At 37.3% G+C, this 16284-nt stretch overlaps 1 protein-coding gene across 1 annotated transcript in view; it reads left to right on the plus strand.

Moving 5' to 3' along the window:
• RANBP17 (RAN binding protein 17) overlaps nt 1-16284 on the plus strand; it is a 163258-nt gene that overhangs the window by 103439 nt on the left and 43535 nt on the right. The window contains exons 19-21 of the mRNA XM_068417218.1: nt 2437-2540; nt 8725-8813; nt 15554-15661. Coding sequence (XP_068273319.1) covers nt 2437-2540; nt 8725-8813; nt 15554-15661 — 301 coding nt within the window. The remainder of the gene's footprint in view (nt 1-2436; nt 2541-8724; nt 8814-15553; nt 15662-16284) is intronic.

The raw sequence follows: 16284 nt of genomic DNA on the forward strand, positions 1-16284 counted from the left end.
GAAATAGCACATAAGATTTCCCCTTACCCCATTTCCAGAACGAGCCAGTTTGTCATTGAAGTGTTGGTCCCAATCAACACTGGACATTCTGGTAGTTCTTTGGTCTTCTCAGCTTTTTAACAAGTATGCTTGAGATTCTGCCTTCAGGAAGGGTTCATCTTGAATTTGGCTGTGTACATAGTATCTTTGTGGAGATGTCTTCTAACGATGTGCAGCACTCTAGATGAGAGGCAGTAGTACTTTTGCAATGTTGTGGTAATTCAGGTTTCTCCTGAGGACTCTATAAAGGGCAATTGAGCCCCAGTCCTACATAGAGCAGTATCCAAGTGACTCCTGTTAGTCTGTACGCTGGCATGGGACAATACCAGCATGGGACTCTTTCTAAATGATTGGTCTTTATTAATTTTTTTGCTCTGAGGAAAACCTGATAAGCAATTAAAAGGAGAAAAGCACCAGGATATTCAATGCATATAGAAGTAGTTTAGGTCGTAGGAGGGTAAGAGGAAGGTGATGCTGGTCGAGCAGAGAGGTTGGGAGCACAGAAACTAATACTGGTTTGGAACTGCCTGAAGAGCTGGAGTTGTCAAAGGAGGGAGACAGAAACAAAAAGCTGCATGAATAGTCTGGGGTTACTGTGAGTAATCGGAAGAGGACACAAGGGTCCAGAAATGACAAATAAAAAGACTGACTCTGGTTGAAAGGAGCAGAGAGAGGATGGCAGAGGAGACGGGCAAAGATGGACAGGACTGGATTTCCCCAAAGTCCACCAGTTTCTGTTGCTGCCAGCAGTAGGTTTGAAATCTAGCACGAAGCGTCTCAGCCTCTTCGGTTCTGCTGCAGGTGCAAGTCGTGGACTTGGTCAGTTACTTTGCTAGTTTAAGGAAGTTCTTGAGCATAGATTGCGATTTAAAGGCTCTGTAACTGTGTCTGACCAGTGCAGTAGCAGGAAGTTATTGAAAGTATTTCCTTTGCTTTTAAAAAAAAACCTGGAAAACTGGGTATGAAAGCCCTGTATTAAAGGGAAGCGGTTCAGGTCACAAAGCCAAGTATTCAGAACTGAGGAGATGCCATAATTGGGATTGCCTCTAACTTTCTTTACCTCTCCATCGTAAATATTTACATTGCTATGAGGCAGTTTTAATTGCAGGATCACAATTATTTCTCTCAGAGGATATTTGCCTCTTTCAGTTCAGAAGATAAGAAGTTCAGATTCAGCTTAATGAGAAGCTACTGAGTATTTTGTTGTGGTTTGTTTTTTTTTTTCGCTCTGTTGTCATCTGGATTTCTGTGTTAGTCCAAACTTTGCTTTCTGTTGGGACTATTTTTTTCTTCCTGGCCTTTTTTCTTCTTGGCCTTTTCTGTCATTCTTACTGTTGTACTGGGGTGAGAGGTTTGGTCTTTGTAGTATTGCTGGAGATAAGAGGCTGGAATTAGGCCCATTTTACAGATGGGTATATGAAGTGTAGAAACTAGACTGTAAAGCTTACACTAACTTTGCACAACCAATTTGACATATAAAAGACTCCTCCTAACTTCAGTTGCAACTTAGTTTGCCAGACTTTGCCAATGAGGAGAGAAGAGAGAGAAGCCCTATAGCAAAGAGCTCTTTAAAGAACATAAATTAAATTCCTACTCTGAATTACTCTCGAGGGGAATCTGTGTGCAAGAGGCAAGCTGCCCTCATTAAGGCCTAAAGATAAGTAGCATGAGTACCAGTCCTCATGCAAATCGCCATTTCTAAAAAAGTTGTTTATAGCTACTTGTTCAGTGTCATGACAAAACAAAACCAATCTAGACTTCCAGGTTGTCTTTCAGCTGTCTAACAGAGACAATCTCTTTTTTCCCTACCCACAACTTCTTGTTTCTTTTACTCTAAATTCACACCTTCTGAAACAAATGAGGCAATAGTGTCACATGAATAACCCCAAAACAGTCCAGATTTATTTTCATGGCAGCTTCATTCTATAAATAGGTAGGAGGCAGTAAAAATAGCACGGTCGTAAAAGATTGTGATTTTAACATCATACTGCAAAGTACACATGTGAAAGGAAGGATCTAATTTATTGTTGCAGTTTTAAATTTAACATTTTGTAACTGTTGAGTCTTGACTTTCTTACGTGAATATTCTTCCAGGGTACTGAACAAATGCTGTCAGATTAACAGAGAAAACAGAAATATAAAAGAGAGGAAGATGTGAAATACTGAGACATGCCAGTCTCAGATACAAGTTGTTTGCAATCAACAATTTGTCGTCTTTGTTTATAGCTCAGTAAAAATCTGTTCACACCTCAGGTGTTTGTTCCTGTAGGTCATATGAAAGTTCCCATGATGTCAGTGAGATTTTTTTATAAAAGCCTAAGAGACTGACCCTTCCCAACAACAGCGTGAATATGATGTGATGCTTTTGCTGGTTTGGTTTGGTTTCTTTGCATGTAGGTGAAGATGAGGATGAGTTTGAGAATTTCATGCGTCCCCTCGCTGTTTCCTTTGAAAGTGTGACTCAAATATTCGACAGCGGTTTTGAACAAGGAGAAGCAAAGGTAGGTGTATTTCAAGTATACGGAAAGAAATTAGGGATGGGAAAAACTAATAGTGGGGCAAGCATTTAGCAACAAGCTTGTCATCTCTTCTGCCTGTCTCTCTTGGTGTGTATAAACCTGTATACTTATATTTATACCTGTATACATCTATATAATTGGGAATGTAGAGAGTAGAGATACAAAGGCTATGAATGACTATCCTAAATAAACTTTGTACAAAGATTTTATAAAGGCCTTGGGATTTTTCAGTGCTTTGCAGATCAAGTGACCTCATTTGATCCCCATTTATAATCAAAGGGACAAATTTGTATTCAGTGATAGCTTATCTTTTTCATATGTAATATTCCCCTTTGCCATGCAAGTATCCTGTTTGTGTATATTAACATATTTATTTGGGGGTATGAGGAGACGTGTTGTAACACACTTGATAAAACACTGCTGCTTTAAAGTATTTTTTCAAACAAGAATTTATTATATAAATCAAGACTTTATTAAATGGCTGGGCATATATGTATAAATAGGAACTGGTCTTGAAGTATTGCACCCTTAAAGTGAACAAAGTGATTAGGATAACTGATAGCTAAATAAGGTTTTTATGTGCCTGTGGGAGCCATATTAGGATTGATTTGACAAGTCAGTTCAGCTGTGGCAACAGTCATAATATCTAACACAACATTATGTTTTATTAGTAAAATCCTTAAGTGTAGCAAGCTGTTTGTGTCAAAACAACAGTATATTTTAGGGAAGAAAAAGACTTGCTAGAAAAAGCTGCATCATCAGGAATGATAATATATTAGAACACTTTTGTGTTAAAGAGATCCCCTTCTACTGTCGCTGCATAAATAGTTAACAATGCACACTGGAGTGCTCGTTTCAGCTACACAGGGTAGTTTTGAAGAAACCCTAGCAGTAATTTTTAATTTGATATTTTAAAATATGATGGAAACTGAAATACTACATCATCATATTTATCCACTTCCTTTCATAAGAAAATAAACAGATATGCTAGAAATATTCTGTAAATAATTTGCGCGCAGTACATCTCTGGCATTACCAGAAGATGCACAGTTCACAATAATCACTTGAATTAAGCTAATATTTTTTTTAAAAGTAGTACTTAAGGTTATTTCAACGATTACTTAATTCTAGTTTCCTCATTTGTTGTTGCTTTATGTATTTGATTTTAATAACTTTTCATTTATTAAATGGACACAGTTCGTCTATCTTGGATTCATCTCTCATATTTTGAAGTTATAAATCCTAAAAATTAGAACAGAGAGGTCATTTGATAGCATTGCCCTTTCTGTAGAAAACTGTATTTATCTCATGTGAGGATTCAGTTTATTAAGATAGTTTTGCCTGGTTTGCTTGAAACCATCTTAGTAGAGAAATTTTAGTGGAGTGCCAGTGATATATTCCTAAACTAGCAAGTTCTTAACGACCCTGGAAAGTGACTGCTTGATTACACTTTAACGGTATTTGCAAATAAAATCACAAGTAATTAAGGGGAAATCTCCAGGCTTTTGAGCAAGTTTGATGCATGATAACTGCCTGATTCAGCTTCATCTAGAGTAATGCTGTGTAGACAAGAGCTACCGAGATCAATAGCAACATAATGATAGTGGCAGAATTAAGTGAGTAACCTGAGAACTGTGTCTTCAAAATGCATGCAGCTGCCACGAGCCAGGGCCACACAGTGCACTCCGTGCTTCCGTCCTAAATGTTCATCAAAAGACGCCCTGCAGGAAAATGGAGTTAGATGCTCTTTATTGCTGATCGTGTCTCTTGCCACATTTATCAGGGAAATTGGATTAGCAGTTGGCAGCTGCAGGTAGACAAGGTTCTGCAGTGATTAAATATGCAGCTTGGCTGCATTTGTTGTGACAGACCTTTAGTAAATTCTACTGTAAGCACCATCTGTCTAATTTGTATAAAGAAAACTTGGTGCTTTAAGCTACTGATAAAGAACTAAATCTGTTGCTTTATCATAAACTTTTGCTCTAAATCCTCTTAATCGTAATTTATTAGGTTAAAGCTATTTTTCTATCATGATGAATAAATAATACATGCAAAAGTGCTTTCAGGTACTTCATTTTGCAAGTACTGAAAACAAAAACAGTTCAGTTCTTCAATAAAATGCTTAGTATTCCAATCCACAGGGAGATGACACTGTTAAAATATCACTATGAAAATGGTCCAGGACTGCCAAATTCATTTAATTTGTGGTTTTTACTAGGACTTTGTAACTGGCTAGGGGTTTTTTTTTTTAGCTTTTTAATAATTCTGAAATACACCATTGAAAAACAGTCACAACAAGGGAGCTCTTTCTTTTTAAAATACATTTGTAATCATTAAATCTGCATACAAAACATATGTTTAGGTTTCTTTTCCAGGGAGATCAAATATAATTGAAGATGGCTTAAGTAATTATGTGCTTTACATTCCTTTTTTCTTCTTTCTTTTTTTTTATTTGCTACATCCTCCTTCACATTTTGCTATTAATAGGAAAAATGTCCAGTGTTAAAACAGTGGCTAATTTTCTCCTAAGAATTTCAGGGTTTCTCTTGACAATCCAGTTAAGTAATATATCGACTGGGTAGCGGGAATCTCAGCAGTACTTTGTTTATAGTTGTGACATCACCAGATTTGCTAGAAACGCGTGAAGAAAAGGATCTGAGGAAAACGCAGTTAAATAGCAACATGCTATCTTTAGCCGGTTTGTAGAAACTCCACGCTGTTAAATTATTTAAAATCCTTGATTTTCAGCTTGCACACATTAAAAGTTTTCACACTAAGTGCCAAATGTTGCAAACAGCACTTTAACAGAATGATTTTGCTTTGATCCCTGTAGCAGTTCCTGAATAATTTATCACAGGTTATTGCCTTAATTCTGGAGAGGGATAGAGCAATAAAGGCAGATGAAAACACTCCAGTTGAAACACCTTGGGGCCTGCTCATTCCTCTGACACGGCTCTTTTGTTGGAACTATTTAGAGGTTATTAAGACGTGTCTCCAGAATTAAGAGTATGCTGTAAGGATGAAGACAGCCATCTTAATTCTAAAGACAAAGCGCAATGACCCTTCACCTTTTTTTTCCTTTGTTGTTATTATATAGTAGAATTATGAGGGTAATATTATAGCTGCACCCAGTAGTGCCACTATAGTTAAGGGTCTGTCAGACTTTCCATTACGAGCCCCGTTTCAGGGGTGGGTGGCGTGAGTAGTCTCGTCTGTTTTTAAATTGCGTTAGTCAGGCACTTGGCACATGTTGGCAAGTCATAGGGTTTTGTCTGTGAATATTTAAATCTTCAGCTCCTTTCCTTGGAAAAATCCACTGAAAAATCTCCTTTGGGACTTTGAAACAAAATACTTGAATTTATTTTAAAAATTGCTTTGTTTTAATTAATCTTAAGTAAACCTATCACTGACATTCAGGGAAGAATATTTCGAAACCGAAATCCGAACAAAATTGTTTCATTAGCGAGAAGAGCAATGTATAAACCCACATACTACTGCCAGGCTCCTCTTGCTACGTTTCTTGTATTTACTGTTCTTCACTTCTCATCTTCCTCCTTTTGCAGTTGCTGGCGGTGTTATTAACTGTCCCTTTGCCCCAGAAATGGCTGGTGTTCAGCTGTGAATGAAGCAGTAGCTTCACGTATTCTTCAAATTCCTCTGTTAAGTTTGCAAGGCACTTCAAATCCTGCAGGATGACAGACAAAAAATAGATGTATACGTGTATAGTGTTGTTTGTCATTGATATATTTTATGCACATAAGTGCTATTTGAAAACTCATAATGGACTAAAACTAGATTGTCTTGGGATTTTAGGGTTTGGGGGGGTTTCTTACTAAATGTGACTTAAGCAAGCATGGAATCTAGGGTGATTTTTACTCCTATTAGAGTTTAAAGGTATTTTTACCAGTGACTTAAATGGATTAGAATTTATCTCAGGGTTCTGTAGGCTGTTACACAGGATGTTCGGACATTGCCAACTGTAGGCAGTGTTATTTTATAAAGTTGAGTTTCAGTGGATAATATCTAAACCACTGAGTTTGGTGGGATTTTACAAGGACAAGAATATTATGGTGCATTGTAGATTGAGGTCATTTATTAAGAATAGTGTGGTTAATGATAGGGGCTTTTTAATAACAATACCTGAATTTAAAGTATAGAAAACCAAGAAATGTAGTTTATGTAGTATTGTTCTCCTTTCTTTAGAATTCAAAGTCAAATGGTGCCTGAAATTGCCTGATGTTTGTGTAGGTTCACAGAAATCTGGGACCACGGTTTAAAGAAAGTCACACATCTACTTTTATTAATAGTTTTTAAAGTCTCACAACCAAGCTGTTTCTTAAATATATTTGCAAAAGAGTGTGTTTTTACAACTGGTTGTTTTTATAAAGACAGAATAAGCATGTTAGAGGAATATGGGTTTGGCTGGTTGTCTTTCTCTAATCCATGTTCTAGAGACCACAGTAGGATGGTGAGCTCTTTCTCTCCGACCGCCGCCTCAAACAAAGGCAAGTTCATGTCTTGCCAGGGGCTGTAGCTCCCCTTCTTCCCCGCTCCAGTCTTTCCTTTGTGCAGTCTTGCTTGTCTCCTTTTTTGTGGCTACAATGGGCAAAGGAACCAAATCAATCTGGGCGATTTCCACGTCCTTGTGTAGATTGTTGCATCTCTGTATCCCTTCAGAAAGCAGTATCGAGTGATGCTGCCGAGTTCTTTTAATTCTTTACCTTCTGGAAACCATGTCTGCTAAACAGTTATTTTCTGCGTGGACAAAACAGCGCACAATGTATGAAAATACAGATGAATATAAAGATACAAATTTAGATTTGCATCTTCTCAGTATTGAACACTTCCTCTCTAGTGACTTCAGAGTCCCATTAAAGTTAATGAGAGTTGAGACTGCTGAGCGTCTTGCAAGTTCAGGCCATTTCAACGCACAGCAGAAAGGAACTGCAAATATTAAAATACTCCTAGCAACCTCACCAGTGTTTTGTAGAGAACTCCATTTATCCTTGGGTAAATCTATGTGCCTGCCATCCAAGTCAGGTGGACTAATGGGCCTGTGTATGAAAAGTAGAAATTAGCCCTTGTGTAAGATTACATTTAGCAGTTTAACAAGGCATCAGCCATAATATGCTCTTTATGTGATCAATTAAAATTAATATGTGAATCTTACCTTTTGTATTTCTCAACACCATAAATTTTACAGTGTTAGCACCAAGTGGTACATTATTACAAACTCTGATTTTAAGGAGAGAACTCCTTACTGGGTTTTTTGCCATGTTTCTATTTTTTTTTTACCAGGCTCTGCAGTATTTTGGTCTTTTATTATGAACAAAAAATAAAAAAGTACAAACCCCACCTGCAACACATGGATAAAATTTATTAAGACTACTTAATTATCAAAAAAGAATATTTATGTCTAAGTAAATTGAAAAGTTTGTTTATGTTGCTAAAATATTTTTAATTCACTAGTGTTTCTTATTGATGTCTATTAATTATCCTGAAAACATCCCTTTAGTAGGGGCTAATTATCTATGCATAAAATGTTGTCTGCATTTGTGCTGGAAGGATTCTGAAGCCACACTTCAGTCATTAAAGGGAAAAAAAATTCAGCTCAGAACTAATGTTAATACAGGTACAGATTTGCACGGTCTTCTGTAAGCAAAAAAGTTGCTTTTTGAGGAAAGCTAACTTGGCAAATTAGTTTTTTAAAAAAAATGTGTTAAAATAACAGTACAATGAGAATCTCAGTGCAACCTTAATTGTAGCTTGTTATGAGTATCAGTCTTATACCTCATTCAAAATATTACAAGCTTAAATTAACATTTTATCATTACTGTTACTTTAAATGTATTAATTCAGGAAGCACTTTTAAACTTTAATACACAGTATTCATATATTAAGTTTTAATTTGCATTGTTCATTAGGATAGCATATCGAATAATCAAAAGCATTTCCTAAGCATTTTGCTAGTGTTCTCACTCTAAAACTTATGGAAATCTTGTTTGTTAAAAGAATCTTTGTGTTTATTATTAAAAAAAAAAAATGTGAGCGAGACATTTAAACTAATGAATCAAAATCAGATATGCGGTCATTATTGGCTGATTATTACTCCATCTGCTCTGCGCTAACGTGAAAATCAATTACTGTGTCTCTTTCCCACTGACAGCGTATGTTGATCGGGCTGGCAAGGGATCTTCGAGGGATTGCCTTTGCACTAAACACAAAGACCAGCTACACCATGCTGTTTGACTGGATGTATCCTTATTACCCGATGACAATACCAGCTCTGTGCACAGAGGGATACCAGGCCCCTTGCATTAGTTTAATAGTATGGCACAGTGGGGAAGAGGAAACAAAGCTAAATGAACTAATGTGTAATCAGCTAAAATTACAGCACGATGGCAACCACGCGGTTAACTGGGAAGGACCACAGAGAGGTCACTTTTTTGTTGTGTCACACTACTAATCTAGAAAACATATCCTAGTGATTTTCTTCCCTTCATAAATCCCAAATGTTTTCATAAAAAAAAAAAAAAAAAATCTGTGTCTTTAACTGCAAACACAGTGTACCTACATTTAGTTTAACATCAGAAGTGCTTAAAAAATACTATACAAGTGCTATCTGGGGAGATTTCTCTCTCTGGTATGAATCATGTCTTTAATTTAGTCAGTTACTTTCTATTTATGTCAGCTCTATTAATATCGCAACACCTGCAGTCTTCTTGATCCAGAAGAAAATGGACATCTGAAAACAAAATCAAAATCTTTAGACTGTAGTTTTCTTCAATAAGTAATGATAGTGGAACTCGGTTTGCTTTAAATATTGTATACATTTTTATGCCAACTAATACAATAATACAGGTATTTTTTTAATACTATAGGGAAATGTTTTGTATTTTTATAAATACAGTAGCTGTAATTATCCCTTCAGGAACACAGTCATAGTAGTAACAAACTGCTGAAATATATAGGGAAGTAACTATGAAAATATTTGTTTTATACTTTAGATCTCACAAAGCTATCGAAGTTAATTAAGTATTTGTTTATTTTATGGACAGTAAAAATAACATTGAAGCACAATTACATGCTTTACTAGAAATCAAGCTTTTAAAAATATTTTTATTTTACGTAAATAATGAAACCCTACTGTTCACTGATAATCTTTCCGATTTAAGAAAGAGGAATGCATCGATATAGGATTGCAACTAGGAAATTAGCCTTTAAGGACTGGAAGGCTGTATGGCAGAGCCTGGTATGATCTGATAGACGTCCTTGGGTGGTGGGCAGTAGGGTCCTGATGACCATTCAGATAAGCCCTATTTAAGACCTTCACAAGCCTGCAGTGGTTCTGTCTATGTGCAGGCTCAGCTTGCAGAAGGTCAGTCCAAAACATAAAGCAGTGTAATCTTTGTTTCTCTTAAAATCAGTGGAAAGCATCCCTTAATTTCAGTTTTAGAGGACTGAAGGAAAAAAAAAAAAAAACACCACACCAAACTACCGAAGCCAGACTGTGAATTAGCATCTCATTTTCTAGTGGGCACCACTGGGTACATTTAACTTCGTTAGTACTGTTTGTGCTTGTGTTACACTAAAACTTAATAATGAAATCAGGAAGATGCGTAAAAGCAGATCAGCGCTGCTTCCATTTCAAATTGTTTTTACGTTTTTCCTAGTACAGCATGAGCATCGTGCTCTTCTGCTGTGCAGAACTGCAGATCTCCAGTTGTAGGAGGAGGGATAACAGAGCCTTACCTCCTCTCCATTTGAAAGGAATGGATTCATCCATGGAGGTGGTTTTTTATACAAGGATCCAGGATATAGAATCCTCGGGTCCCTTTCCTGATTTATTTTTAATTAATATATTCCTTCCAGTTTATGGATTAAGTTTATTTCAAATAAATAAAAACAGTCTCCAAGTTTTGCATTTTGTTATTCTGTATTAACAACAAAAATAGATTGAAACATAGCTTTGTGTGGAATTCAAAGCTCAGACCTTCTCAGTCTCTTTTCCCTTGCGCAGGTTCAAATTTTTTTTTTCCTCCTCACCTTTGGCTGTAAAGGATAAGTGCATGCTTCTGTTCAGTGGATTTCACCTCATTTGGCTGGGTCCAGCTTCATCCAGGTATTGATCCATAGCATTATAGCAGAACAAACTGCTATTATCACAACTCTTATTTACTGTATGTAAAGACAGAAAGTAAATGGGAGGAGAAAGGAGGGTCAGGTGCCAGTTTTATCATATAAAATTTAAATACCCTTTGATTAACATATTTCTTTTGTAGTTTCAAATATATTGTGAGAAAATTGTTTCAATAGCAAAGAAAAGCTGTTTTTCGAGCAGATTTTATTATGTTTGAAGCCCCAGTATTTCAATAATGAAAATGGCAAATACAGACTATTAGCCAAAATAAATCTGATTTACTTGCATTTGTTCAATAAATAAACAATACAAAGAGGCAAGGGATGGATAGAAGGCTAAGCTCTTAATATACCATAAGATGATGTTTATTCTGTATTGAAGACTATCAGAAATAGTCACTTGTAAATCGTTGGTCGAAGAATGTATCGATAAACTTTGCAAGTAATGCAGGAAATATTTGGGATCTAAGCCCTGTCCAGAATGAAACAAATTACATTCAGTAATCTCTCACCTGAGACATTCTTCTCTTTTTTTTCTGATCGTAACGTTTAGGTTTTAAAGTTTTGTCCAGTAGATGGCAAAAATGAGCAGAAATAATTTCTTTTAAGTCCTTTTGGTTGGGGGGGGGAGGCACGGGGGACACCGTTGTATCTTGTATTTCGCCATTATGATTGAGTTATTAGGATCAGGGTGTAGAGGTGAATCGTCAGGTATGCTGAAGCTGCGCTAGACTGCCAGATAGGGCTGTTTTGTAGCAGGCTTGCTTATACTAATTGAGTTTCTCTAGCAAATCAGGCTCCTTGGAAAAAGGCCAAAGGCTTTTCATAATTGTATTGACAAGAAAATGAATATGATAAATGGTGTTCATTCAGCTGAGACAAGATTTATAGTTTTCCTCTGGCAAAGGATGAAGAGAAAATACTTATAATAATAGTAAAATTTGTTTTAAAGTTGTATTAGGTGATATCTCAAAAGACTTCATTAAAATATTTCCAAATATTTAAAGCAGCTTCAGGTGTTAAGCATAGCATCTTCCCAAAGTATGTGGTAAAGAAAGGTGAAGAAAAACATCACGCAAACAAACAAAACAAAACAAAACAAAAACCCCTAAAACCCTGGATATGAAAGTCATTTATTCTTCCTGAAATATTGATATGTCAAGCTGTCAATGATGATTCCGGTACCACAGCTTTGGAAAGTTTATTTGCCTTCTGTATTCGTAACATGTGGTCTCTGTATGTTGTAGGGCAGTCCTGAACGTGCAGGTGTGGCCTGAAAAAACCTGTATATCAATTTGAGTAGAATCAAAACTTCTTTTTCTTACCAGTGATGATTCTCCTTATGTATTTCAGTCTGCTATTTACTTCAAAACTGCCTGGATAAGATGTTGAATGTTTAATCTGTTTTCTTCCATACTAATACCAGCCTGTAGTCTAAGGTCCTTGGTCTCGCAGTCAGATACATCCATGGACACTCAATTGTGAGTTCAGGGTAATATCCACTTTTTTGTTGCTTCTTTTAGTGTTTCTTACAGTTAGGTGGTAACCCATAGGCAATTTTTGCTGTGTTCCTCCCAGCTGATTCTCAGTATTTAATGAATTCTGTTGTCCCCAAAAGAAAAAGGTTGCAAGAAGAAAATGGTTTGCAAGAATTAAGTTATTAGGTTGACTCAGAGTTGCAGTCAGCTAGACAGCGCACAGTGTATATGCATGAGTGCATGAAACTGCCTATATAAAAATATCTATGTGTATAGATACATAGACACTAGGTTTATAGAAAAGTGATGTGCCATTGAGATGTTTTATCTAGTGGTCATTTAAAAGTTCCAGTTGACCTAGGTATTTGGGTGTCTGATCATATGCTGCTTCAGAGGTGGATCACTAGAACAAGCAAAACAATCTTCACCAAACTACCATCGTTACATATTTATCCAAATTTGTATTGTATTTCTTAACAAGATAAAACAATGTGCAGCAATAAGATGGCTTGTTCTAAATTGTTCTGTTTTTGAAGAACTAAATTTTTAAGTTTATATGTTTTAAGGATTCAGGATTAGGTACAAACTTGAAAGAGCCCAACAAACAACGTAGGGATTGAAGTTTCCTAATCACAAGAGAAGAGGAGAACACATATTCTTATGAAACAAGGCTACCTGATTGGAAATCTGTTTGTAATAGTTGTTATTGCCACTTGCATTGATTCAAACCTCAATATCATTTTTTGCAGTTTGAATTCCTTTCAGCTTGAACTGACTGGTCAGGTTAAGTTCATTAATTAGCCAGATTCCTTGAAGCTTGTGGTTAAAAACACTTAGAAATTATATTCTGTTTAAAAACAATTTATTCCACTTTACTGGATTTACTATAAAAGTAATAAATTGCCGAAGCCACCTAACTTTTATAAAATTTGGCTGTAGTCTCCAGTCTTTCCTTGACAATGAATGTGGACTCAATGCTTAAGTTTTTGAATCAAGATAGCTAGTCCTATTGGATATACTGCTGACTTGCGTTTTGGTTGTAGGGTTTGGCTATCAAGTTACTCTCTTCGCCGTGAAGTCTGACCAAGGCAATTGCTTTCTACCCCACAAAATTCCTCAGTGGGGCTTTGCAGCATTGCAACCATCTCCCTTTTGTGTACATGAAGGCTAAGGAAGAGGCATGACTTAGGAGAACTAATAGCACAGTTCAGTTCTGTACCTTACGTGTCATCTGCTGCATTTGGAGTATATTGACCATCACTTTCATCCTCTGCTGATAGTGAAGTCCACCTCAGAAAGAATCATAGAATCATAGAATCATAGGCTGGTTTGGGTTGGAAGGGACCTTAAAGATATCTAGTTCCAACCCCACTGCCATGGGCAGGGACACCTTCTACCAGACCAGGTTGCTCCAAGCCCCATCCAACCTGGCCTTGAACACTGCCAGGGAGGGGGCAGCCACAGCGGCTCTGGGCAACCTGGGCCAGTGTCTCACCACCCTCACAGCAAAGAATTTCTTCCTAAGATCTCATCTCAATCTTCCCTCTTTCAGTTAAAGCCATCCCCCCTCATCCTATCACTCCATACCCTTGTAAAAAGTCTCTCTCCAGCTTTCCTGTAGTCCCTTCAGGTACTGGAAGGTGCTAGAAGGTCTCTCCGGAGCCGCCTCTTCTCCAGGCTGAACAGCCCCAACTCTCTCAGCCTGTCTCCATCGCAGAGGTGCTCCAGCCCTCTGAGCATCTCCGTGGCCTCCTCTGGACTCGCTCCAACAGCTCCGTGTCCTTCTTCTGTTGGGGGCCCCAGAGCTGGATGCAGCACTGCAGGGGGGGTCTCATGAGAGCAGAGTAAATGGAACTGGCATTAGTGAATTTTTAAAAGTATGAGATGCCATGGATCATCTATGCCCTTTGAGGATATTGTAGGCAAGTAGGATTTGAATTTAAATCCCAGTTTATTACTGGATAACTCTCCATGGTATGTTTAACTGTAGTTTGTCCGATTTAAAATGTAAAGAACCCCATAAAGGAGAGAGAAATAAGGTCTAAAAGTATATTTCACATGTCAGCCTCTTCCGCTATATATAGTTTATGCCTGCAGTGCCTCACGCAGCTGGCAGCAAAAAGGCCCAAGTCTTGAGCCGCCTCAGACAGGCAGCAGTAGCCAGAATGCCTCCATCTGCCTGCACAGCGCTGTCATTCATCAGCAGTGCTGTCTGACGGCTGTGCCTCCACCAGAAGAGCTAGAGCGAACTGAGACGTGGCTGTGCCTCCGTATCCTAGAAGCGTGTAAACCTTTGTGTGTTTCAGACTTTTATTTCACACTCCCATGTTGAGTGCTTGGCCTGGATTCTACTTTGTAAGATTCACAGTAGTTGCCTTTATTCTCTGAACAGGCAATAGCATTTTCCGAAGAAAAGTCACTATTTCTCATGTGGTTAAATAAACCTGAATTGTATGACATGAAACAAAGTTAAAAATGAAAAGTAAGTTTATTATTAAACAAAACCATTGACTAGATTAGCTAGGTCATGTTTTAAGAGCAAATTGTATAGTTAAAATCTCTTGGTTCAATATAAAAAAACTGTTTAGTTCTTTGCCAGTCAGGCTGTGCTACCTCATTTCCATTTACCAGTCTGCGTTCTTATCCAAATAAACTCTTTTTCAGCATCTTGGGAAAAGTAGGGGTCAGCTTTGTGTCAAATCGTTGCATGAAATATTTTGAAACAGTCAGTAACTCATAAGATATTTTAAGTTACATTGCAGAGTCTACTAAACTTTTTTTTCCTGTATTGCATTCTTTTAAATCCTGCTTTAAAAGAATGGATCTCTCTTGGGTACTGACGAGCAAACAGCTCTCCTGAAAGGTCTTGGAAATCTAACTTTGCTGGTCTCCCCCACACAGTTTGCATGAATTGTCTTCTTGAATGCTCTGGAAACAACTTCGTACAATCAAATTATTCCCATGCAAATATAATATATATGAGGTGGCACTGAAATTCGGAGCCCAGGATTTACTAATATGTAAATTAGTGGTGTTTTTAAATTAAATTGCTGTTTGCGACTTACGCCATTCATTAAAAATCCAAGCTCATTTTATATGTGTACTATAGGTTAGCTTCACATATACAAACTGCTTTCCTTTTCCTTCATTACAGCACTGGTATATTAACTATTTCCCACTTAACCATTAATATTTCCAAAGCCTTTAGTCTTCTAAGCAGACTTGCTTAAATGTATAGGTTGTGGCAGTGCCTCTGTCCAAATGAGCTGCCAAGGTCTGTAGCTGGCCCTCCCACCTAATGGGGCAGTACGGTTTTAGGGGAAGTTGTTTTGCAAGCTGTTATTTTATCAGAATACTCTTTAACTCAGTTGGGTGAAGATACCCTGCATACATTGCTGTTCTGCAAAGAGCTGTTGAGCTGTGGTACCGTGAACCTGCGTGCACAACCCCTATCTTGAAGCTGATGGCAGAATTCATGCAAAACAGGTAAGGAGCACATGAAAATTAGATAAGTGATGAATGCTGCAATGGTGTGGATTCTCTGTTCCGTCTTTCTGTGCTTTGCTTGTCCTTATGATGTCTGACTTTGACTTTAAGATGCTACTTTTGTATTTGCAACAAAATTCACAAGCAGAACTTAGCTTTCGGTGTCATTGTATTGTTTTACCAAAACAGTGGATGCTACAAAATCAGCTGGTAAGAGTTAATTACAGGAATATATATGAGAGACTACTGTGATTTTATATTCAATGTTAGTGGAAGGGTGTGCTTTAACCAGGGATAAATACTGACTCTATAATTAAATATCAGAAAATTGTCTGCTGTCAAGATTTGCTGCAGGCTGAATTTTTGCCTTAAGCCAAGCAACATACATGCCTGTAAAACCACAACTCACTTTCTTTTGCAACTCAACTCTTCCAGCCAAAATAGGAAAGAATGGTATCAAATACAGCAATATTTGTAATCAGCATGTAGGTAACTTCTCCCATATCTAAAATCGTCTCTGCGGGCTAACCAGAAAGGCCTCAGAATGATTCTGGGAGGTGATTTCAATACTTGACGTTGCAGGAGTTAGAATGAAATTCATGTTTTACCCCAAGTAACAGAAA

This window comes from Nyctibius grandis, chromosome 22, assembly GCF_013368605.1.
Source record: "Nyctibius grandis isolate bNycGra1 chromosome 22, bNycGra1.pri, whole genome shotgun sequence".
NCBI lineage: Eukaryota > Metazoa > Chordata > Aves > Nyctibiiformes > Nyctibiidae > Nyctibius > Nyctibius grandis.